Genomic DNA, 23,495 nt, shown 5'->3' with positions numbered 1-23,495 from the left:
GTCCTAGATAGTCTTTTAATAAGAACTAAAATACTTCAGGTCTACGGAATCCCTAAGTGAAGTCTTAGTTCATACACAGAACAGTCCCTTGTGAAGTCTATTTTATATACCTGGCAAAGTTCCATACCCCCTATTTCTATTTCATACACTCAGTAGTGGAGTTCTATTTCATACACCTGGTAGTCCCATGTGGAGTTCTATTTCATACACTGAGTAGTCTCCTATGAAGTTCTATTCCATATACTTGGTAGTCCCATGTGAAAGTTCTATTTCATATACTTGGTAGTCCCCTGTGAAGTTCTATTCCATATACTTGGTAGTCCCATGTGAAAGTTCTATTTGGTAGTCCCCTATGAAGTTCTATTCCATATACTTGGTAGTCCCATGTGAAAGTTCTATTTCATATACTTGGTAGTCCCCTGTGAAGTTCTATTCCATATACTTGGTAGTCCCATGTGAAAGTTCTATTTCATATACTTGGTAGTCCCCTGTGAAGTTCTATTCCATATACCCAGTAGTCCCATGTGAAAGTTCTATTTCATATACTTGGTAGTCCCATGTGAAAGTTCTATTTCATATACTTGATAGTCCCCTGTGAAGTTCTATTCCATATACTTGGTAGTCCCATGTGAAAGTTCTATTTCATATACTTGGTAGTCCCCTGTGAAGTTCTATTCCATATACTTGGTAGTCCCATGTGAAAGTTCTATTTCATATACTTGGTAGTTCCCTATGAAGTTCTATTCCATATACTTGGTAGTCCCATGTGAAAGTTCTATTTCATATACTTGGTAGTCCCCTATGAAGTTCTATTCCATATACTTGGTAGTCCCATGTGAAAGTTCTATTCCATATACTTGGTAGTCCCATGTGAAAGTTCTATTTCATATACTTGGTAGTCCCCTGTGAAGTTCTATTCCATATACTTGGTAGTCCCATGTGAAAGTTCTATTTCATATACCCAGTAGTCCCATGTGAAAGTTATATTTCTTATACCTGGTAGTAGCATTCTATTGCACATGCTATATATTTCATCAATCTGATTGAAATCCGATGCAGATGTCGGCTAATCATTCATTGCTATTTTACCTTCATTATTTTGCCTGAATTGACCTTCGTGGTACATGTTTACGTTTTTATCCTGATCGCCTTCTCTATTTCATGTACAGGTGGTATTCTTTACATGTTATAAACTACATAGTTTATTATGGACAGGCACCGCTGCAATAGCTGCAATGGCTATGCCACAAGTGTCTGCCATACTTGTCACTCCCATGCAGTATTCCCTGTACTCGACTTCAACCTGGACAAACAAACAATACAGATACATACAGAAATTACATGATTGCTTGATACTAAACAGCGCCCTCTCTATTTGAATGTGATCTACATTGTTTTGTTTGTAAGTTACATCATAATATAGTTCATGTCATTGTTTTGTAAATGGAGTAAGAGAAAAAGGATGTTAAGGCAGCCTTTTTCATTTTCATTGTTTCTAATTATGGATTTAGAACACTGAAGTCAATTTAAAAATTATATAATGATATAAGCAGAACTATTTGAATTGGTTGAGAATTGCCATTGACTAAAAAATGAAAAACTCCGAAATAATGATTTCCAAGTAATGCAACTATTTTGTCCCTCACTTTTGGCAGGAAAAGCAGGTACTGAACAGCACTACCTGTGGCCAAACTTTACAATCTTTTGTTTTACTGATGATTGAAATAAGGGATACTGACTGCTACAAGATATAATTCTCAGTACCTGTAATAGCATTTTACCTCATGCTAGAGGGTCAAAATAAAACAGTTGACTTATTCTCAGTACCTGTAATAACATTTTACCTCATGCTAGAGAGTCAAAATAGAGCAAGAAGGTTGACTTTTTCTCAGTACCTGTAATAGCATTCTACCTCAAGCTAGATCATGCTATGGGTCAAAATTGAACAAGTTTAACTTATTCTCATGCACACCATTGTAATGCATGTGTAACATGTAGAGTGGAAGTCATGGAGTCAACCAAGAAATCAAATGATCATCATTTTTACATGTCCAGAGAATAAAATTCTATTTCATGTAGGAAGAACTCATCTATAAAAAAGACCTACCTCTGTGGAGACTCTATAGAAGGTATTGACATATGCACCACCTCCAAGTAGGCCTTCATAGAAAACCAAAGCAAAGAGAATCCAAATAGTTGGAATAAACTCTAAGAAGATTTGTAAAAGTACAATGACCACGTTTATGAACTGAAAGAAAAAATAAGAAGTATACACAGGTTAGTGTTTCCCTAGTCTCGCTGCCAGACTTGTGACTATCGTCCCTAATATGCTTATGTATGCCAAGCGGCGCAGCTGCGAGAAGAGAGACTAGTCGGGACTAGTCCCTCTCTTCTCGTGGCTGCACCGCTCAGCATACATAAACAGATTAGAGACGATAGTCACGAGTCTGGCAGCGAGACTAGTGTTTCCCATGCCTTATTTCTAAAGGTTTGTTATCTCAGGTTGTGTTACGTACTATAACAAACTTTATACAACTTTTGTCAGTTTTTAAACATGGACTTGGTTTATCTTGTTTCACATTGCTTTTCAAATATATAAATGGCACCAATGGCATTGTAGCACAAATATACTTTAAAAAGAAATTAATGTTTATTTACATGCTGATCCACGCTAGGTATATGTGTTCATTTGCCAAATATTTATTGTTACCTTGTTACCTTTAGCATGATATACATCATCAACATGAAAATATGCACACACACACACACACACACACACACACACACACACACACACACACAGACAGACACACTTCATCATGCCCATAGCACTACTGAACCTCATTTCAGTTGTGCTAAAAAATGCAGTAAAATTATGTTATGAATTAAGAATCCAAAACAAATACCCCAATTCTCATCCATACTGCCAATTTAAACTAACTTCTTTCAGTTCAAAATTAAACCTGTACAGTGTTACCTGGAGGATTGCTAGCAACCAAATTTTCTTGATCTTGATGCAATTTACAGATGACCTTGAGATAAAGACACCCAACTGATAGTCAACTTGAAACCTGAAATTAAGATGAAAATAACAAACGTGGTAGTTACAGATGTAACACAACAACTTTGATATGCGAGAATGAATGTTCATGAATTTCTACTCACAGAGTAAAAAAAATTCTTGGAAGTACGTCTGAAATTTTTGCCAACATCTTGCCAACATCGTCACGGATGCACTACAACTTTGATACGGAAAACAAGCACACTCAGCACTCACAAATCATGGACTTCTCTTGTTATTTTTTTCCAAAAAACATTTTTTAAATAGAAAATACAACTGTGCATTGAGATATAAAGAATGTGGTGGTGAAAGATTGTTTGTTTAGCTTGTTAATTTATCTGTGTCTTACCATCTGTACTGCTCTGCATGATTTAACCATGATATGCCAGGAAAGTAAACAATCTCGATCTAAGGAAAAAATGAAAGATTTCTCATAAATTCAGAGACAGATTTACAAATCTATTAAAAATCAGGCCAAAAAAGAACCAAAATCATTTCTGCTGCAGTGATGGTGTGCTCTCAGTATGTGTATGAAATCTATCAATGTACAAAGCAATGTGCTAAGTACTGAATATAACACATTCCAGTTAATGACTATGCAGCCATCATGTGAGGGCACCCTAGTAGTAGTACATACACATTACCATCATCCTAAAAACGAAAAGACATACATTGTATTAATTAAAGTGGTTCTCAGTTTGACCTGAACAAACAATGTAGGTTTTCCCAAGGTACTTCAGTTTCTCCTGTTTAACATTACAACACCAAAGTGGTGCACAAGTGATTGAAAGCCTGTCTGCACTGCAATCTGTGATTTTGATTTGCTTCTCACTAACGGCTTGTAATACTATAGCCATGATGCCATCATTGTGATTTGAAATATGCACTTAAACTAACTGGTCGCAATAGGGAGTTTTAATGCTACCTCAGACTATTTGACTATACTCAAATGAAGACATTATGTAAATGTGCTCTTGTTACTCAGATGAACATCACAGTTACCATTGACATAATTAAAATATAGGCTAATATACAAATGTCTACAAACAGCCATGCTGATAATGACAATCGGTCACATGACTAAATTAACGGGAAGATGCTGATAGTGTAGTAAGAAGTGAAGCAAAAAGGCAAATCGTAAAAAAACACCAATGTCTTTGCTTGTTTCTGGTAAGCAGGAATGAGACGAGTTTCATGCAAAGACATATAATGTAATTGCAATTAGTGTCGGTAACGTATAAAAGCATAAAGACTACAGGAGCCCTGGATCTAATAACTCTGTTTGCTTATAGAATGCTACATGTTATAACATTGAGTACGACTGTTACTGTTACATGATGATATCTTCAAGAGATAAAATCAAACTAGTAGCAACATTAAATGAACTTACATCAACTGTTGTTTTTGTATCAGTTGTATAGTTACTTTTACGTAATATTGTCACTGCATGAAGTCTTTCCTTAGCTTACTTCATTCACACAAACATAGTGGTGGTTTTTTTTTGCAGGTTGTGAACTTGTAACAGAATGTGGTGTAGACAGGCTACACGTGGAGACAATGTCTCAATTGCCAAATCTTAATTTGGACCAAAAAAAGATTTTTGTAATTGTTGACTTACCAGTCCTTGGTTGATAAAATATTCAGCGATATACACAGCTGCTAGTGGTCCCATGTATGACATCATTGTCTGAAACATAAAATAGGTTACCATAGTGATAATTTCAATAATTAGCTTTTACAGAAATATACAGTGCAGAATTTCAAGGCCTGTGAATATTGTCCATTGATAACAAGTGATATCTGAAAGATTGCTGACACATCAGAGAAGTAACTAATCTTAAAAGTAGTCGAGTAAGTGATACAGTAGGTGGTAATATCTATATACCGAGACCCATGAATCTGCCTGCCGATGGAATATAGTAGTTGAAACAAAGTTTGTTGGAATTAACTGACTAACACAAACTGTATCCTTGTAATTCAGTCTACACATATGTTGAAGAGAGCCAAAGATTTTCAAAATTTTGAAGACAAATTTTGTAAGGCAACAACAACTATTAGAACTGACCAAGACAAGATCTTATGTGGGTCTAGACCTACGTTACATTAACAAACAAATTTTGAAAAACACAAACATTCTTTAAAAGACTTTGGAGGCAAATGTATTGTGCAGGTAGATACAGTAAACAAGTTGAATGGAATGGACAAAGACAAGGTGTATCGTGATACAACCCATGAAAAAACACCGGTGCATGTGCACTAAAGAGAGACTTCACGCAAGGACAGAATTATGTAAAAGCAACAATACAACTGATACAAAAACAACAGGAGGTGATGCTTTATCAGATTGTTTATATCTGTGGCAGTTACACTCAATGTTATAACATGTAGCATTCTATCAATAAACAGAGTTATTAGATCCAGGGCTCCTGTGGTGTTTATGCTTTGATAAGTTACCAACACTAAATTACATTGTATGTCTTTGCATGAACTTGTCTCATTTCTGCTTACCATGAGCAGGTAAATGCACCAGTTTTTTTTTTGCGGGTTGTATTCTAGTGTAGACATGTTTTTGAAATGAGAAAAATTCTCAAAACACATTTTGAAAACAAATTTTGGAGGGAAAACACACTGTAGACAATAAACAAACACTATTATAACTGACCCAGACCAGCCAAAACATTTCCTAAAATGCAAATTTTAAAACCATATTTTAGAGGGAAAATACAACATGGATACAGCAAAGCAAAGACTAATGAAACTGACCGAAATGAACCAAAATTTTTCAAAAGTCAAATTTTTGGAAACAAATTTTAGAGGTGCAAATGTATTGTAGATACCATAAACAAATATTAGTGGAACTGACCCAGACGAGTTGTATCCTGATTCTAGTTGTCAATGGTGGGATTCTCCTCATTTCCGTTTCTTCTAGTAGAGGTTCAGAATCTCTATCAATTCCTTCTGGTTGATATTGTATGTGTAGATGTTGATTGTCTGTTGTAAAATTACTTGGACGTTTGGTGAGAAGAATCCAATAACTTTTAAAACAAATGTCAGAGAAAAGAGTTACACATTTTCAACATGTTGGTGGTGATATGACAATATATGGCAAATCAACTATTATCGAACTGAAGTTATTGTTGCAAAATGTCGATGTAAAGCTATCATTTTAGTTTAGTGATTCACATATAATTTGTATTCTGGGAGGAATGGGTTTAAGAACTAGTACAGAAACTAATTTTAAATATCTTCCATGTTGTTCGGAGAAATCTGTGAATAACTTTAGCCACTCTGACAGGCATAGGCATAACACGATAGTTGATTAGAATTGCCATATGATATATTGTCGTATGGAAAAGTCCAGTTAAACTTAGTTCTGCCTTTAGTACCATTATTTTGATTAGTGACATCAGCTTACATATTACTTTGGGGTGATACAATAGCACCTCAGTAACTTATTCAACTTTGATCATCTTGTAAAGAAGCCCTACTGCACTTGACATGTGTTCAGCCATTTTGTGAATATCCTGCAAGGGTTTATGGGAAAATCTCAACTGATGACATCATGAGTACCTTTGTCTTGACAAAGACAATGAGGTATGACCTATGACCTATTTGATCTGTATCTTACCTTGCACCTTCAATAACAGGTACCACGGTCATTAGAAGGACTGACTTCCTAGGTGATATACCGACAGATGTGAGTCCAGCATATGACAATGCACCAAATATCCCTGCCCCACCAGTACCAGATGACCATGTAGAAACCACATTACTAGACACAGAAACAGAGAAAACAGCTAGTGGGGATTTTAGAACATCTACAATGGATTCAGGAAGGGTTCAACAAAACATTTGCGAGAAATAGTAGTTGATCATTATATTAAGATTTTCTAAACAAATGGAGCACTGCCACCAATAAGACGGGCTAGGAGGGGTACTGTGCATGCAGAAAGTCATGCATTTAGTGACAAAATTGAAAAAAGAAATAGGGTTTATTTTTACACATTGACTGTTTTTGTTAGTTTGTACATAGACGGGTGGAGGGTCTATGGTTTGTATCACAACAATAAATGTATATTTATAGGGAAAAGGGTTTGAAATTTATTTTTTCTAAAAGTGGTCCACATGGACCTAGTCTCGTATCTATACATGCTATGATCATCTCCACCATATAGTCAATTGGATTTCTCTAGCACGGCATTCCATTCTTACCACTGACAGTGATAGTTTATGCTATTGAAGTGTTGATACCATAAACGTGATGACGTTATCGCATCCGCACGTCACTTAACTGGAGGTTGAGTTTGTAGTAAAATGAACAAAGTAACCAATTACAACTGCCTGTCAGTGTGTGATGAACTACTACTGAAATACGCTGTTCATTCTTTCCCCAGCAGGAGATTTAGCTAGATTTTGAATAGAATTTGTCCGTTTCACTATATGTGGAGAGAGAGATCATAGGAAATGGCTACAAGTATAGTAACTAGACTACATGTGAACCAATACCAGTTTTAGATTTATGTGATCTACAGCAAGATAACAATGGTTAATATTTCAGTCACTATTAATATGAGATTAATTTTATATTTCATTTTCCTACTGCTTTAGTCTCCATGTGTATATCTATTTATCACATAGTAATCTCAATAACAAAATTTCACTAAAATTTCCTGAAATATTTGTGATATAGAATCTGATGAACACAATCAATGTACCCATAACAAATTAATAATGTACATATTGACATGAATCAACAGTATTTTATACTTTTTTCAAACGTCAGCCTCATTTTGAAAACAACTAATTAGTCCATATGGATCACTGTAAATTAAATTTTGGGTTCATAATTTAAATTCAGTGACCATTGGACTTAAGACCACCGCTGAATTCAGACTCTGTTCAGGGTCACATGACCAAGAGGTCAAATGTCAAATTACTGTAATTACCTTCTGAATAATGACACTTACTTGTCATAAAATGTGGTAAGACTAAGAAAGGTGATTTCTCCAATTGCTGCACTTATACTGGCACATGCAACACCTGGTAACATAATACAAAAATACACAAACCTACAGTAATTATAGATAACAAATTTCCAAAAGTGGCAACACTTGAAATTCAAAGGGAATGGATACCTTGTGAATTCACCATGTTTAATAAACACTTGAATATTAAACAAGACAAAATGCATTAGTTTCATTCACTTTCACTTATCACTATTAGTACTGAGTTAGCATCTATTTGAACTTAGGAAGAAGTGACATATGCACCTTCCTAGGCAACTTCTGTTCAAGTTCTCTCCCCAAACGAGAGACAACTTCAACGTGATGTTCCTCCGTAATATTCGTGATGTACTACCATGATATGACTTGGTTTCATTCACTTTCACTTATCACTATTAGTACTGAGTTAGCATCTATTCAAAATTAGGCAAAAGTGACATATGCACCTTCCTAGGCAACTTCTGTTAAAACCTATTGTCAACTGTTGCTACTGCTATTGTAAATGCATAACAATACAATCAATCAACATGTATTTAACAGTAGTTGCCCCCCCCCCCCCCACCCCAAATGATGGACAACTTAAAACTTGATGTTTCTTTGAAATCGCATGTAATATATAACAGGTGAAGTAAAACCATGTAATGACTCTCCAGAACCCAAAATTAATGAAAATGCCTCACATCACATTTCAGATAGATTCAATTTATTTATTTATTTATTTGTACCTTTTTGCCAAGGCAAAACGAAAACTATCATTTTGACACTTTCATACTACTCTGGCAAGATCACTTTCGACAAGGCAAAACTAAAACTATCATTTGTGACACTTTCATACTACTCTGGCAAGAGTACTGTCAAAAGTGATCTTGCCAGAGTAGTATGAAAAAATCCCAATGTTAGTTTTTGTTTTGCCTTGTCGAAAGTAATCTTGCAACCAGAGTACAACAAACATTAACTTACCAATGAGATCAATCCATACAACTTCTATCAGTCCAACAATAAGGAAACTGGCAAGACCAAATCCAACACAGAGGATGATTCGAACACTGAAAAAATAGAACAAATAGACTTACTATAATGTGTTTTTAAATGTGCTGTGCATTAACATCTAAAGCACCGGCATCTATGCCTCCTAAGTGCTTATTCCCTACAGTTAAAAACATCTCTCATGATGAATATCCATTGTTCAACCATGAATAAATTTCTGTTGACTCCCATATTGCAATAGCACATAGCAAAGATACCCTAGCTATGAAGGTACAAGATCAACTTGATGTTTCTCTGATATCGCAAGTAATTGTAGGTATTTAAAGTCATGAAATGTCTCTCTAGAACCCATAGTTTATGAAAATGACTCTATTTCCTGGAGAGGTGTTCTCCTTTAATGAGAAGTGTAATCTACAATTGGCATATATATGAACTGACTACTAGTACTTACCCATATGGAATGTAATGTAAATAGCATGGAGCTGTACACTTCACAACAATGGCTGGTAGAATATCAGCTAATAAAATTATCTAAAATAAAAAAAATGACTACAATTAAGACTAGACTAGCTGCAACTAAAATGTTTTTTTTTACTCCTATTTTTATTTTTAACTGACTGACCGACCGATCGATCATTTTTCAGATGTTATGATGACAAACATACAATTAAGTACATGTACCCTTATGTGGGTTAGAATTATTTATGGGCACCCTTATCTGGGTTTGAATTATTTTCAAATACTGTACATATTGTGTAATTCTACTTACCCCTGTAGATAAGGGATTGCAGTCAAATCTGGATGAGTTACTAGTTGATTCTATTAATGATAACGATGTAGGGAAAGTTGCCTATAAAAAGAAAATAAAGTGAGATAATGTGAGACAAAAAAATGGCATACTCATTGAGTAATAAATAAGGAAATAAAACCCAAATATCTGAATACCATGGTAGTGAATTATAGTCTGTACTGTATACACTGTCACAGATCTGACACCTATTGGCCTATCCCCTTCTCTTAGTATTTAATGTACGTCATGTTGGGAACCCTTAATTTATCAGCCTACCAATATCACAGTAACGAGAAAGCCAACAAAGGGGGGGGTTGGGGGGTTTGAATAACATGACATATCTAAGGCTATTTGGCTTGACTTTGATCCAATGTGGTTACTACCTAGCAACACTCATCATGCCATAAGAATTAGATACGGCCATTTTGTTCAAGATCAACATTTTCTAAGCTATACCAGTCAACTTATTTTCAACACCTACTCTTTAATCGTAATCTGAACTGGGCCTTTGAAGTAACCATAGAGATGACAAATGGATATTTATTTTGGATTTTTAATTCATAAGACAACTCTACTATGTTTTCCTACTTGAAAAATAAATGTGAAACAACATATACCAAATCCGTGTTGACAACTTAATAAATTACAAAAAGCTAAATAATGTGTCAAAAGTTTGTTCACTTACAATAACAAAATTGAAATATTTTGAATAGCAAACAAGGATTTAGTATAGATTGTTCCACATAGTATTTTCAAGTATAAAAATGTAGTAGAGTTGATTTAGGAATTAAAAATCAAAAATGAATACCCCATCCATATATGACCATTTTACATCCAAGAATGAATCCCAGGGTTTTAAACTACTAGCACAACCTCATTACTGGTCCTATAAGGATTACATACAATCACCTTTTTTTGTTCTAAGCTCTGCCACACAACTACGTTACATACCAAAAATTTAATTTTAATTCATTACTGGCCTTTAGAACCTTCCAGGCAGTTTCATTTTTAGTTGGATTGAGTGAATGATTTCTGTTTGTTGTCAGAGTTCATGGATTGTAACTGATAACATTAGATATACTTACATTTGATGTGTTAAGAGGAACAATGTCACTACTACTACTATGGGTTGTCAAAATATCATGTGCAGCACTCAACATAACGACATACGCAAATGCATTGCATAGGCCAAACATCCTGAAAAGTACATAAACCAGAAATAGAATCAGTAAAGGGGTATTAAAGTCTATCTGGAAGGCTATCATGGATGCATTACAGGATGTGCTAAATTCCTGGATAAGGTTACCCTTTTCAGTTTACACAACTTTTTATTTAAAAAAAAGGTATGTGAATTTGGCTTTCATAGCAGACATTTAGATAATTTTCCCAGATATTTTTCTTCATTCTTTCATCCAAGAAATACTTCTGACTTCAGAGTTTGTCACTACTCATATTTGACTTGTAGTGACAAGGCCCCTTAGGTCACAAGTATTTCTTATAATAGGATTACAGTCACTATAATACTGAATTTACAGTGCATGATTAATGAATATTTACATACCAAAATGCAACTAAATTTCTTGCACTTTCCTTTCCTTTTTGAGATTGTTTTCCTGCAAAGTATAAATAATCATAGTTTTTATTTGGTAAAAACAATTAAATCACCATGATTTCACAATAAAAAACATTTATGTGTGTGTGTGTGTGTGTGTGTGTGTGTGTGTGTGTGTGTGTGTGTGTGCGTGCGTGCATGCATACGTGTGTGCATGCATGCGTGGATGTGTGTGTATGTATGTATGTATGCAGTATAATGTTATCAAATTATATAATGCAAGTCTAAACTTGTATGAAATGAGTGAAATGTGGTGTCTACTGAAGAGTATAATAATAGAACTTTATTATACAAATATATTAATAGGTGAAAAAACAACAATAACCCCACCCTTCTCTCTCTCTCTCTCTCTCTCTCTCTCTCTCTCTCTCTCTCTCTCTCTCTCTCTCTCTCTCTCTCTCTCTCTCTCTCTCTCTCTCTCTCTCTCTCTCTCTCTCTCTCTAAGAATATCAAACTGTTTTTCACTTAGAACAAGGCACCTTTATCCTCTTTCATATTATTAAAACATGATCGTTTTTAAACCCACATGCATTTCAATAAATTTCCCTTTTCAAAATAAAGACTTTCACAATCTAAAAACCTATATTGATCTGTTACAAAATCTTAAATCAATTGTTCAGAAATCTCCTCCCTAACTCAATTTCTAAATTATGTTCACTATTAACCTAAATTTTGATGGCAACTTTTTTTTCAATACGTTTAACTGTAGAGTCTATTTGTTTCAGAAGCCTACCCATATATTTATCATAATTGACAACTTTATTCTTATTCCACAGAACTGGTGACATGCCTGTTCTAAATTATTACTTATTAACTCATGTGTCCAGACTTCTTCTAAAATATTAAAAATAGACATACTAGTAATTAGATGATCAAGAGTTAAAATTAAATGTAAATACGGTGGCTAAATATGTTACAAGTAATAATCCCCTGGGACATTGTCAGAATCACGTCCCGTATTGCAAGCAGGACTGCTAGTTTCTAGATTAACACATCGTGGAGGTTGGAGTGTTTCTACCTCCATGGAAACGTCAACCCAGAAAGATCAAGTCTAAGCTATTCTCTAACTCATATGTTGGGACTATTTGTCATTACAAGAATACAAAATAACCTTGACTGTATACTGACCTTGCACTGAGAGATCTTCTTGGTATTGATCGCCTGTCTTGAGAGACCCGATGTCATCATCATTATCATGTGTACCTGAGCTATTAATCGTAGCCATCCTGATCATACCAAATACAGTAGATCCAAGAACTATTGCTGTTAAACAATATTGACCGGGTCTTGGTACGGGTTTCGGTTTTCCGCGGCGTATCTGTCGTCCTTCACGACGCAACGTTATTATATTACATAACTACACGGTCAAGTCTGTCTACGCTGACCTGATGTAATGTCATCGAACCTATGGACACTGTTGTCACCTGACTAGACTGATTCAAATTCTCAATCACGAAATTTTACTTTCAATGGTACGCCCCCTAGTGTCCAACTGTAAACAATATTCCAAGATGTCAGCTGCCATGGAATAACGACGTGGTCGATTGTGTGTGTGACTATTTTTCGTAAACCCGTGGTAAGTGAATTTCATTGTCACGTTTAATATCATCGTTTAAAACACTTAAAACTTAGTGATCACAGTGAAAGGCGTTTGTTAGCATTCGGTTTAATAACGTAAACTTTTCAACGCCCTGCACTGCATGCTGCATGCATGTATATATTATACAGTAATCTTCATATATTTTATGATTGATTGGCACGCACAAACACCGGTCATGCCTTTTATTAAATGTCAATAACGCTACACAAATTTGCGTGTTTTTTTTTAAAGTTTGACATTCGGCAATCATAGGCTCAGAGTATCTGCATAGACAGGGCAAAGGTCACATTCTCAACTAATAGTTACGTTTCATGAGATCTCTCCTCACATGTTCGTCTTCAAAGTGGATATGCACTAGCCATTGAAACAAAATGTCATGATGCTAATGGCTTGAATAGTTTGCTAAGTGTATTCAAATTTGGTCTGTCGTTTCCCTATGAGTTTGAGGATAGTGTCTGTACACGTACAATAATTGATAAATCCTAGTTTTGGCACAATTTCAACTTTCAGAATGTTTCTGTTATTTAATTAAAAAAGTGTTTTACCAAGAGTGCATTCAAACATTCCATGACAGCTTGTGTTTTTGTTAAGGACTGTAAGCATGTAAAATCTGCCTAGGTTCCCCAGTACTTTTACCAGGGTTTCCAAACAAAATTATGGTAGACTGTAGGAAACTATGTAGCTTTTATGCCTTTCCCCCCTTTCTGTTACCAGAATTCCCAACTTCTGCAAAAACGCCGAGCTTGGTACTTCTGTGACCTCACAGATCAGAGGACAATGATTTTTCACTTTTTTTTATAAAGACACACATTAATAGATTTCAATATATTGTTCTTTGACAGATTATCCAATGTAATCTTCCAAAGATGGATTATGGGGATTATGGAGATTATCCATATGTAGATTATGAAAATCTTGTTCCAGACCATCCTACTGATGAGTATTACTATGACAACCCTCAAATGTTCCCGCCTGATTACTATGATTATGGAGAACCACAGGAAATGACATGGTCTTATCAATATCTATTTTATGAATGTGTAATACCAACATCTCAACAAGCTATCCAGATAGTAACGCCACTGTTACTTCTATGCATCGGCTTTCGTCTCATAGCATATGTTGGTTAGTATAATTGTTTGTGTGTGTGTGTGTGTGTGTGTGTGTGTGTGTGTGTGTGTGTGTGTGTGTGTGTGTGTGTGTGTATGTATGTGTTTATAAATGTATCTATATATATTAAATGAAATGCTTCTTTCTTCTGTGCATCATCTTTCACCCGTGTTGGCTAAATATAGTAGACTATTTAAATTATAAATCCACCATTTGTAATTCATCTGACTTTGACTAAGTATGGGAATGACTCTAATTTCGCAGCTGGTTATATTTGTAGATATAAAGATATGATTATTATAGAAGATAGATGGCACTGTTAGTCACTTGACGACGTTTGGCAAAGTCAGATAACACAATACTAAAGTACATATATGGCAGTTTGATAGAAAATAATTTACAAGAATCAAATAAAGCACATTGTCTTGAATAAAGTTCATGCATGTTGAAACACATCAGTCAGATAAAATTTGAAAGGAAGCCATGGTATTACTATTAGTAGGAATTGTAAAATATTGTTTTTTCACAGACTTCAGTGATTGGCTTTGATCTTGTCATGTGTTACAGAGTCGTGACCCATAGTGACCTCAATTTGTATACAGCATGAACTGTTCATTTTCTATTCTCCCTATGGAACTGTTCATGTAGTCCTACCTGTGATTTGCTCAGACTATGGAATGAATATGTGCCTGACAATGTGATGTGTTATAAAACACTTAATGCCTTGCCATATTTTGGCAACAGTAGACATCATATTACCCCTTGTAAAGCAACTATGTCCATCAGCTTTCAGCCTTGTGAAATATTGCTGCATAACAGCCCTTGAGGCAATAGACATCTCTACAAGTACTAGTGCCCTCGTAGCCAGGCAATAAGTTTGAAATATAACAATGCTCATTTCCTTTACTAAGTTTTTAACCACCAACAAACAAGGGAGCTACTACAGTCTGCAGTTCAAAGGTTTCAAATTCAGGGTCAAAGTTCATATATTTTATTTTAATGCAAAGTAACTTTTTCTATCCTCTTAAACACGAAACCCTCTTTTTCTTTACTTTCTCCTAAAACAGGTTTTCCAAAAAGTGTGGTGCACTTGGTATCTGGTGTGAGTGGTCTTTGCAGTCTTTATATATTTTTTGAGTGGAATTTACTACATTTAGTGTACCTTGGTATCATTGGCTATGTTGTACTCTGGTTCTTACACTATTACACTGACATTCATTATAAAGGTGCTATTATGGCAGTGGTCTGTGTCCTCTTTCAGACTTTATGGTAAGTTCCAATTCCTATTTAGATTGAAAGATCCAGTCTTGTCTGTTTACACTTATATATAACCTATTATCCAACTTGACGATCGATTTTGAACTTAGGTTTAAGCGGAAACAGCGACTGGATCTTTCAGCCTAAGTGTCATTTAATATGTCTCAGTTTTTAGTATCTTGAATATGCCATGTTCTGGTTATGCACTTTCAGCCATTTTTTGAAGAACTGTCATATGAGGGCACCCATAGATGATGGGGAGAAAGAAGGCTGAACTTTTTATCATGTGTGACAAACTCTGACATGGCGTTACAAGAAACAGTCAATAAAATCAAATGATAGTAAACAAAGTTTTGTGAGTTCCTGAAATTTAAACGATCGAAAACGGAAAGAAGCAGACTATATACTTCATTGTGAGGAGGACCATAAATTAAAGTGCAAAAAGATAGTCTGCGCATTGACTTTAGGAAATCTTGAACACCCCCCCCCCCCAAAAAAAACCCAAAAAACAAAAAAAATTAGGAAAAAAAGCAAGAAAGAAAATATTTAAGAGTAAAAACCTGTGAGTGTCAAGTAAGACAGTTCCTTACAATCTTATTTATATAAAAAAAAAAAGACATAATCTTGGCATTTTGCGTTGCCCACTAATTGATACATTTTCTCAACAAAAATTTCAAATTTCTTCTGCAGTTGTTTATTTTGTAGTGTTAAATATGTTCATCATACTTCTATCTTTTAGGGAATACTTCCTGGTTGATCATGTGCAGTGGCACAGGATAAGAGGTATGAAGTTGATATCTGCTGACCTTTGACCTTTCTCATTGTGTTCACACTGGCAAAGTATTAAAAGTAGATGGAAAATGTTAATCAATGTAAAATGTAGATATACAACTAATATCTGGATAAAAGTTAGTTGTTTAGTTTTGGGATGATATGAATTCTGTGCTTTAAATGATGCATTTCATCATTGAAAAGTCCGTATTTATTTCAAGTAAAACAAGAAATGAATGGTTTGTGTTCAAATATGGCCAAAAGATGACTTTAAGTGATTGATGATATATTTTGTCATCTGTCCACCAGGCTCCCAACTGTTGCTTGCCATGAGAATCATATCTATTGCCATTGATTTGGACCAAGGTACAATACAGCAGTTTCCTGATCCTCAACGATATCTTGGTTATTGTTATTTTGTTGGTTGTGCAATTTTTGGACCATGGCTGAAATATCAGCAGTATTGCCAAGTAGAAGACCCTATTGATATGGTAAGTTACATTTAGTCAAGTATCACAGTGGGGTTTGCAGTCATGTATTTTGTCTTTAGGGTGGCCATATGGATGAGGACTGGATATTTATTTAGATTTTTAATTTCTAAAACTATTTTATCATGGCATCCTACTTGAAAAATGAATGTAAAATAACATAGACCAAGTCCTTGTTTGTAGCTCTATACATTGTAAAATGCTTAAAAAATGAGTGGAAAGTTTGTCATTGTACGTACGATAACAAACATTTTTCACATTTGTCAGTCTTAGGCAATTTATTGAGTTACAAACAAGGACTTAGCATATGTTGTTTCACATCAACAAGAACAATTATAAGAGAAATGCCACTCCAGGAAATATGTCTTTTAAAAAATTTACATTCTGGAGAGCCATTTCATAATTTCACATTTCATAAATTTTGCACAATTACCAAGAAACACAAAATGGAAACTATTTCATCTCTACTGTTTTCACAATGATGCACCATTGCATCATGGGACTTAGCAGACATACATATTTATTACTATTAGGTGCATACTGACTATTTATGACTATTTATGTAGAGTCTCAAATCATGATTACAGTGTTTCCTGCTATATTATGTTTGTCCTATATTTATTTTCTTGTTCAATAGAATTTGTCATGGATATGGGAGGTGGTCAAAAGATTTGTGAAGTCTGTTATTTGTTTAAATATATCGGTATGTGTTGCACCAACAATGGGAGGCTATGGTGCAACCCACAAGTAAGTATTCTCCTTGTATCACACCCAGGATATAATTGCTAACTTGCTATACAACAGTGACCCTCAGAGTAATAGTGTCACATGTGGGTAGTTATTGCAAACCTGTTGGTGTCCCTCATGGCTAGATAATAAGTGTTAGATATTTGTCTTTTGTAAGATAACCACATGTGGGTAGTTATTGCAAATCTGCTCCGGCAGACAGAAATGCAAAGAAAGCAAAGAAAACTTGTACCAGTTAAAAAAATGTATAATTTATAGGACAATGTTTCAATCCCAGATCATATGTTATCGTATCTTTGGATTACATAGGAACATTTTTTGTTTGAGAACTTTTTGTATAGACTAAAGAAACATGGTGTTGTTCAGCCGTAGCAAGGTTCTATGAGTGCTGGCTAAATAGCATGGCATGAATGTTGTATCTTACAGACTAGTAGTACAGATGTGAGTGGTAGCTGATAGCATGGCATGAATGTTGTATCTTACAGACTAGTAGTACAGACATGAGTGGTAGCTGATAGCATGGCATGAATGTTGTATCTTACAGACAACAGTTTGGACAACTCTGTCAGACAATTGTTTTCACACCTAAATTTTAATCCTAATCCAGAGTGGTCTTTTAAATTGTTTGTCCTAAAAATTTGCCTTGGAGGGTAAAATTTGTCCCAGTCTATATAAAACCAAGTCAACAATCTTGTACTTACTCCACAGGTGGTTCTTGGCCTATCAGGATGCAATGTCATTTCGATTCAGCCATTACTTTATCAGTTTTATGGCAGAAGCAAGTTGTATCACAGCAGGAGTTGGATTTACGCAGACTGAAGATGATTATAGTTGGTAAGTTACATTACTTATCCAAATAATATGACAGAACCCCCATGATGCATTGCTGCCAGTGTTGTATACTTGGAGTATCTGCACAGTTGCTTGTAGTATTGCCTGTGAAAAACAGGAACTTGAAAATTACTAATCCATTTCATAATTATCTTTCTGTTATTGACCACATGGACTTGAGAATTGCTGAAATGCTTTTCATAATTATTTTTCTATCTTCTGTTCACAGGGACTTGAAAATTGCTAAACCTTCTCAGGTAGAAATGCCAAGATCATTGGTTGAAGTTGTGACCAACTGGAATATACCCATGCATTCTTTCCTTAAAAACTGTGAGTTTAGTTTAACACAAATATACACATACAGGAAACACAGTGTGAGTTGATTGATGAATAGATCTGATCAATGTTATTGTTCAGACTATAAAATGGGGTACCGTCATGCTTTAGAAAGAGAAGGCTGACTGACTGACTGACTGACTGACTGACACAACACATCTTACAGTCTAGTCACTATTCAACTAGTACAGTAAAAAATAGATGTGAAATACCAGATTTCTTTTGCACATACTACTCTGGCAATCAACATGATACTTTACTAAAGATAACTTGTAACATGTATACTTGGAAAGAGTCAAAATTTTGTTCCATTAATTAAGTAGAGTAGTTGTATTTCTTACACAATTTTCAGACAGTTAGGTGTCCCAACCATGTAATAGTAATGCATTTATATGTAAGCTAAGGGGTTAGGATAAAATTTTGAACCTATTTAAATGACTATGACTACAGCAGTGATTGGTCTATGGAACTGTATATGTCACCATATGACCATTGCGTGAGAGGAGTTAACTTCACTGGAAAAGATCGACTGCACTGCACTGCAGAAAGAACTATTGCCACCGATCTGCCTTCATTTGACTCCATATATTGCTTGAGGACTGTCCACAAGGCAACATCCATTACACAAGATTAAACTCATCCCACTCATGGACTTTTTAATCTTTTACGCTCTGGTCAGTGCTATTGTAGTATAAAGATGTCCTCTGAATGTTTCAGTAAAAGTTTTAACCCTTCTGGAATTTGATTTTTGAAGGAGTTCTGATTTGTCACTTTTATCTCTGTTGTTTAGCCATCCTTTTGTCATTTTTATCTTGTCTTTTTATCTGTACTCTACTAAGGAATGCTTGTGAATACAAAATTTCATAAATATGGCAATGTGAATGTGAATCTGATTTGATGTTTCAGATATCTTCAAAACAGCCAGGACACTTGGCACATTTCCTGCCATCATTCTCACCTATGCTGCCAGTGCTATACTTCATGTAAGTTCAAATCTTTTTGTAAGGAACAATCACATGATGTCACAAGCTTGAATCAGCAGACAGTGACATACATATTTAATAACTAAACACAAATATGATGATTGTTTCATTTGAAGGTAATAAGCATGTAGGAGTTCATTAGTGCTTGTCTACAGAGATTTTTGTCAAATAGCAATTAAGATTGGTCTGTTAATATAATATCTTAAAAACAGCCATGCAATTCAAATATAGTATAGATATTATTTACTTTATGTCTTTTTTCTACTACACAGGGACTGTATTTCCAGTTAGCTGCAGTTCTTCTGTCACTTGGTTTCTATACCTATGTTGAATTTGGTAAGTTTATGTTTTTTGGTTTCTATTTCTATGTTTAACATGGTGAGTCTAGGTTTCTGTTCATATGTTGAACATGATAAGAGTATTTCACATGGTTTCTTTTGTTATGTTGCACATAGTACATGTTTTGTTTCCACTTGTATGTTGAATATAACTAGTGTTTAAAATTATTTGTATGTCAGACAATATTTGATACATATACATAACTAGTTACATAACTAAAACATTTTTTAGCAGGACAGTAAAATATAGTTAATATCGAATAGTTAGAAACGAATGTGACTTTTTAATCTGTCTACTACAGACCTTAATCACACAGTGCTTTAATTATTCGGCATTAACATCTCTCATTGTATGATCAAGTTCCATAGTAGATGGATCAAAATGTTGCATTCATTTCTAATTTATTGTTCCAAAGTAACAGTATTTCACTATCCTATAGATTCTTAGGAACCGTGAACAATACGTTCTCAATTTTGTTTAAACCAGCCTCGTGCAGCCCAACTGAAGTGTGACAATTGTAACATCATACACCATAGTTAACCTAGTGTGTTAAATTATTTTTTGCTAAATACTAATGATGTAACATTTATCCTTTCATACCACTAGATAGTAAGTAATTAAAGATCTTGTTTTATTTCAGTGCTAAGGAAGAAACTTAGTGAAATATTCAATGCCTGTGTTCTGGCCAGAAAATGCCAACCAAATTGTCAACATCGATACAAAGAGGTAAACTATGTCTGATGGTTACTACAATATACATTGTACACTAACCACACAAAACACGATGTCTACTTGCTTCTCATTTTAACTCTTGTCGGTTGTAATCTCCTAAGAGGGGGAAAGTGTGTGTGTGTGTCTGTGTGTGTGTGTGTGTGTGTGTGTGTGTGTGTGTGTGTGTGTGTGTGTGCGCGCGCACATGCGCGACGTGTGTGTGTATTCATGACTTTGTATGTGATATGTATGTGTGTGTGTGTGTGTGTACATGACTTTGTATGTATTTCTGTGTATATGTGTTTATCTATCTCTGCCGGGCCCATCTGTTTCTGTCTGAAGTATGTGTGTGGCTGTGTCTATGATTCAGTGTTAGATATCTCAAAACTGACCAAATTAATTGTAATAGCAGTGAGTACAAATACAACTTGAATCTTCAACTAGTTATGACTTGAGTTGGCTTCTCCAAGAGGTTTGAATTGAATAAAATGGAACTGTAGATAAATTTACTGCAGTGACACTGGTCATATAGATCCTATCTGGTATTAATTTTTTTTTAAGCAAATTGTTTGTATTCTATTACAGACAACTATTATAGTGTTTCTAGCAAACCTGTTGTTTGGATTTGTAGCAGTGTTTCACCTTGCATACCTTGGAGTTATGTTTGATGCAGATGCAGAATCACAAGAAGTGGTAAGTTATACCAGGTTCACCTGGCGATTAGTTGCTCCAGAACTACCTGATATTCATTTCATACATAGTTTATACAATTAAATACTTTTCATTGAGGGGTCTTTAGAACTTGTTATTAAGCTAATATATTTGTTGGTGTGTTGATAGTTTTGTTGCTATGTTGATAAATCTGTTGCCGTTAGATATTACTCTGTTGATACATCTGTTGCTATGTCTGTCACAATGATAATAGTTTTGTTGCTATGATGATAAATCTGTTGCTATGTTACATGCATGTTCCTATATTGATGCATCTGTTGCTATGCTGATAAGTCTGTCACTATGATGATACTATGTTGCTAGCTTATGATCCTATGTTGGTACATCTGTTGCTATGTTGAGAAATATGTAGCTATGAAAGTATGTAGCTATTTTGATGTTGCATTGTTGATAAATCTGTTGCTATCTTGCCTTTTTGATTCTATTGCTAAGTGGATAACGCTGCTGCCATGACAATAGATCTGTTTGTTTCCACATTTGTACTCCTCCACAGATTAGGATATAATGTGTAATAAGTAATTCACAATCTTTATTTTTTTCTTTTTTGTTTTACTTGCAGGGATATACAATGGGCCATACCTTGAGTAAATGGTCACAGTTGGATTACGCCAGTCATTACGTTGTACTAGCTTCTTATATATTTTACAAACTTATCTGAAATTACAGATCAATGATGTGTCTTGAAGGACACTGCATGGAGTACAGATTTATTTGTAGAATTCTTGTATCAGGCAATACTTATTACAAAAAATATACCATATAATATAAAAAAGTAGAGATCGCCTTTATTTATTTTTTAGATATGGCACAGGTTTATTCGTAACTTTATTGAGGTATTTTTTTGTAGTCTCCAGGTTCAATAGTAATATGTATTTCTATGGTACTTAGGTTGTGGATTGTTACTTCTGGAATTTTCCAATTTCCTCTTATGCATGTCATGTTTATAGAAGGGGATTGAAGTCAGGTGGACACTGCCACAGTTCTGTGTTGTCACACCAAAAGTAAGTCCTGGTCATTTTAAGATCTCATGTGTTTTCTCAGAGATTTTCAACTCTCAGATGAAATATTTTTTTGACATATTTTGTAATATAGGTATAAACTCAGTAGTTGTAAATTTTGCATTTTTTTAAATTTATGTTCCCCAGAAATAGTGTACCCTTTCATATATGACAAGCATTTTTTGTTATGGTCAAAATAACACAGAATGGGCTTCCTGTGAGTTGCTATGTACTAAGCAATATGGTTTTACTTTAGATTTTGGTACAATATCAATTGTGTATTAGTCAAAATGACTTCGGAGGACACTACAGTAGTCAATATACTCGCTCTTGTTCTTTTCACTAAAGCATAATGTTATTTTCCATCATTCTCCCAAGTTTGAGTCACATTTCCACTATCTTGCCAAAAAATGCATTTCTTACGAGATTGTATGGTTCCAAGAATCGATATAACAGTAAACTGTAGTTACTTTGGAATGGTAAATAGGGAACTTGCAAACCTGCCATGTTCAATGTTGCATCATGGGAAATGTGATAATAAATACTAATCAATTAGTATTATAAACAATATTGTTACATTGTTTGTAACCATAAATGATCAATTTATAGTCACCCTGACCATTGTGGGAGGTTTATTTTATTGGTAGCTCCAGATTAGGTAATACGATAACCTCAGATAATCCCATAGTCCTTTGTGTCTGAGCATGCTCAGTCTGGATTGCAAGTTCCCTACTGGAAAGGAATGCAACATTTCAATCTGTCTATTATAGACCTTAATCATGCAATGATGCAATTATTCAGTATAATGTCTCTCTTCGAAACTGGACAAATAATATGAACAGGGATGAAGGATACCGTCTACCATCAATTTATGGACATATTATTCTGCCACTTTCGGAGAGAGACATTGACTGAATAATGAACTGGATGCGTGATCAAAGTTCGTAGTATGTTGATCAAAATGTCACATTCATTTCCTGTTTGCAAAGTCACATTATTTCATTGTCCTACTGCACTGGAGTATAATATTCTACTGTTTTCACAAAGAGACACGATGACTTTACAAAAAATCAAAAATTAATGAAGCAATAGATGATGATGCAGCTTGATAACATCATGATATTCTTAGACTGAGTTAC

At 34.7% G+C, this 23,495-nt stretch overlaps 2 protein-coding genes across 2 annotated transcripts; one reads left to right on the top strand and one right to left on the bottom strand.

Moving 5' to 3' along the window:
• Nucleotides 1–1,148: 1,148 nt before the first annotated feature.
• Nucleotides 1,149–12,843, bottom strand: LOC144449558 (battenin-like). The gene is made up of 14 exons (XM_078140108.1): nt 12,582–12,843; nt 11,403–11,454; nt 10,927–11,038; nt 9,821–9,901; nt 9,503–9,582; nt 9,025–9,110; nt 8,029–8,101; nt 6,690–6,833; nt 5,925–6,096; nt 4,680–4,748; nt 3,411–3,469; nt 2,978–3,071; nt 2,108–2,248; nt 1,149–1,303 (listed from the first exon to the last, which is right to left on the bottom strand). Exons 1-14 carry the CDS (start codon nt 12,685–12,687, stop codon nt 1,187–1,189), a joined length of 1,386 nt encoding a protein of 461 aa, XP_077996234.1. The 5' UTR covers nt 12,688–12,843; the 3' UTR covers nt 1,149–1,186.
• Nucleotides 12,844–13,933: 1,090 nt separating this feature from the next.
• On the top strand, nt 13,934–22,052 carry LOC144449445 (protein-serine O-palmitoleoyltransferase porcupine-like). Its single transcript, XM_078139977.1, has 12 exons — nt 13,934–14,178; nt 15,231–15,432; nt 16,160–16,203; nt 16,501–16,682; nt 17,317–17,426; nt 18,135–18,260; nt 18,487–18,587; nt 19,500–19,576; nt 19,849–19,912; nt 20,556–20,641; nt 21,212–21,319; nt 21,918–22,052. Exons 1-12 carry the CDS (start codon nt 14,016–14,018, stop codon nt 22,014–22,016), a joined length of 1,362 nt encoding a protein of 453 aa, XP_077996103.1. The 5' UTR covers nt 13,934–14,015; the 3' UTR covers nt 22,017–22,052.
• The last annotated feature ends 1,443 nt before the right edge of the window (nt 22,053–23,495 follow it).

The sequence above is a fragment of the Glandiceps talaboti genome, chromosome 18, assembly GCF_964340395.1.
Source record: "Glandiceps talaboti chromosome 18, keGlaTala1.1, whole genome shotgun sequence".
Classification (NCBI taxonomy): domain Eukaryota; kingdom Metazoa; phylum Hemichordata; class Enteropneusta; family Spengelidae; genus Glandiceps; species Glandiceps talaboti.
Note: the sequence above shows the minus strand (reverse complement) of the source record. Positions and strands in the feature narration are given on the sequence as shown.

What these genes read in the sequence shown, in the direction of transcription:
- LOC144449558 (XM_078140108.1), bottom strand. Translation starts at nt 12,687, where the DNA reads ATGATCAGGATGGCTACGATTAATAGCTCAGGTACACATGATAATGAT. An exon ending in CTTACCACATTTTATGACAA is followed by an intron (nt 6,834 to 8,028) that starts GTAAGTGTCATT and finishes TTCTGTGTCTAG; the next exon opens with TAATGTGGTTTCTACATGGT. An exon ending in TCAGGATACAACTCGTCTGG is followed by an intron (nt 4,749 to 5,924) that starts GTCAGTTCCACT and finishes TTTATGTTTCAG; the next exon opens with ACAATGATGTCATACATGGG.
- LOC144449445 (XM_078139977.1), top strand. Translation starts at nt 14,016, where the DNA reads ATGTTCCCGCCTGATTACTATGATTATGGAGAACCACAGGAAATGACA. An exon ending in GGCTATGGTGCAACCCACAA is followed by an intron (nt 17,427 to 18,134) that starts GTAAGTATTCTC and finishes CTTACTCCACAG; the next exon opens with GTGGTTCTTGGCCTATCAGG. An exon ending in CTATACCTATGTTGAATTTG is followed by an intron (nt 19,913 to 20,555) that starts GTAAGTTTATGT and finishes GTTTTATTTCAG; the next exon opens with TGCTAAGGAAGAAACTTAGT.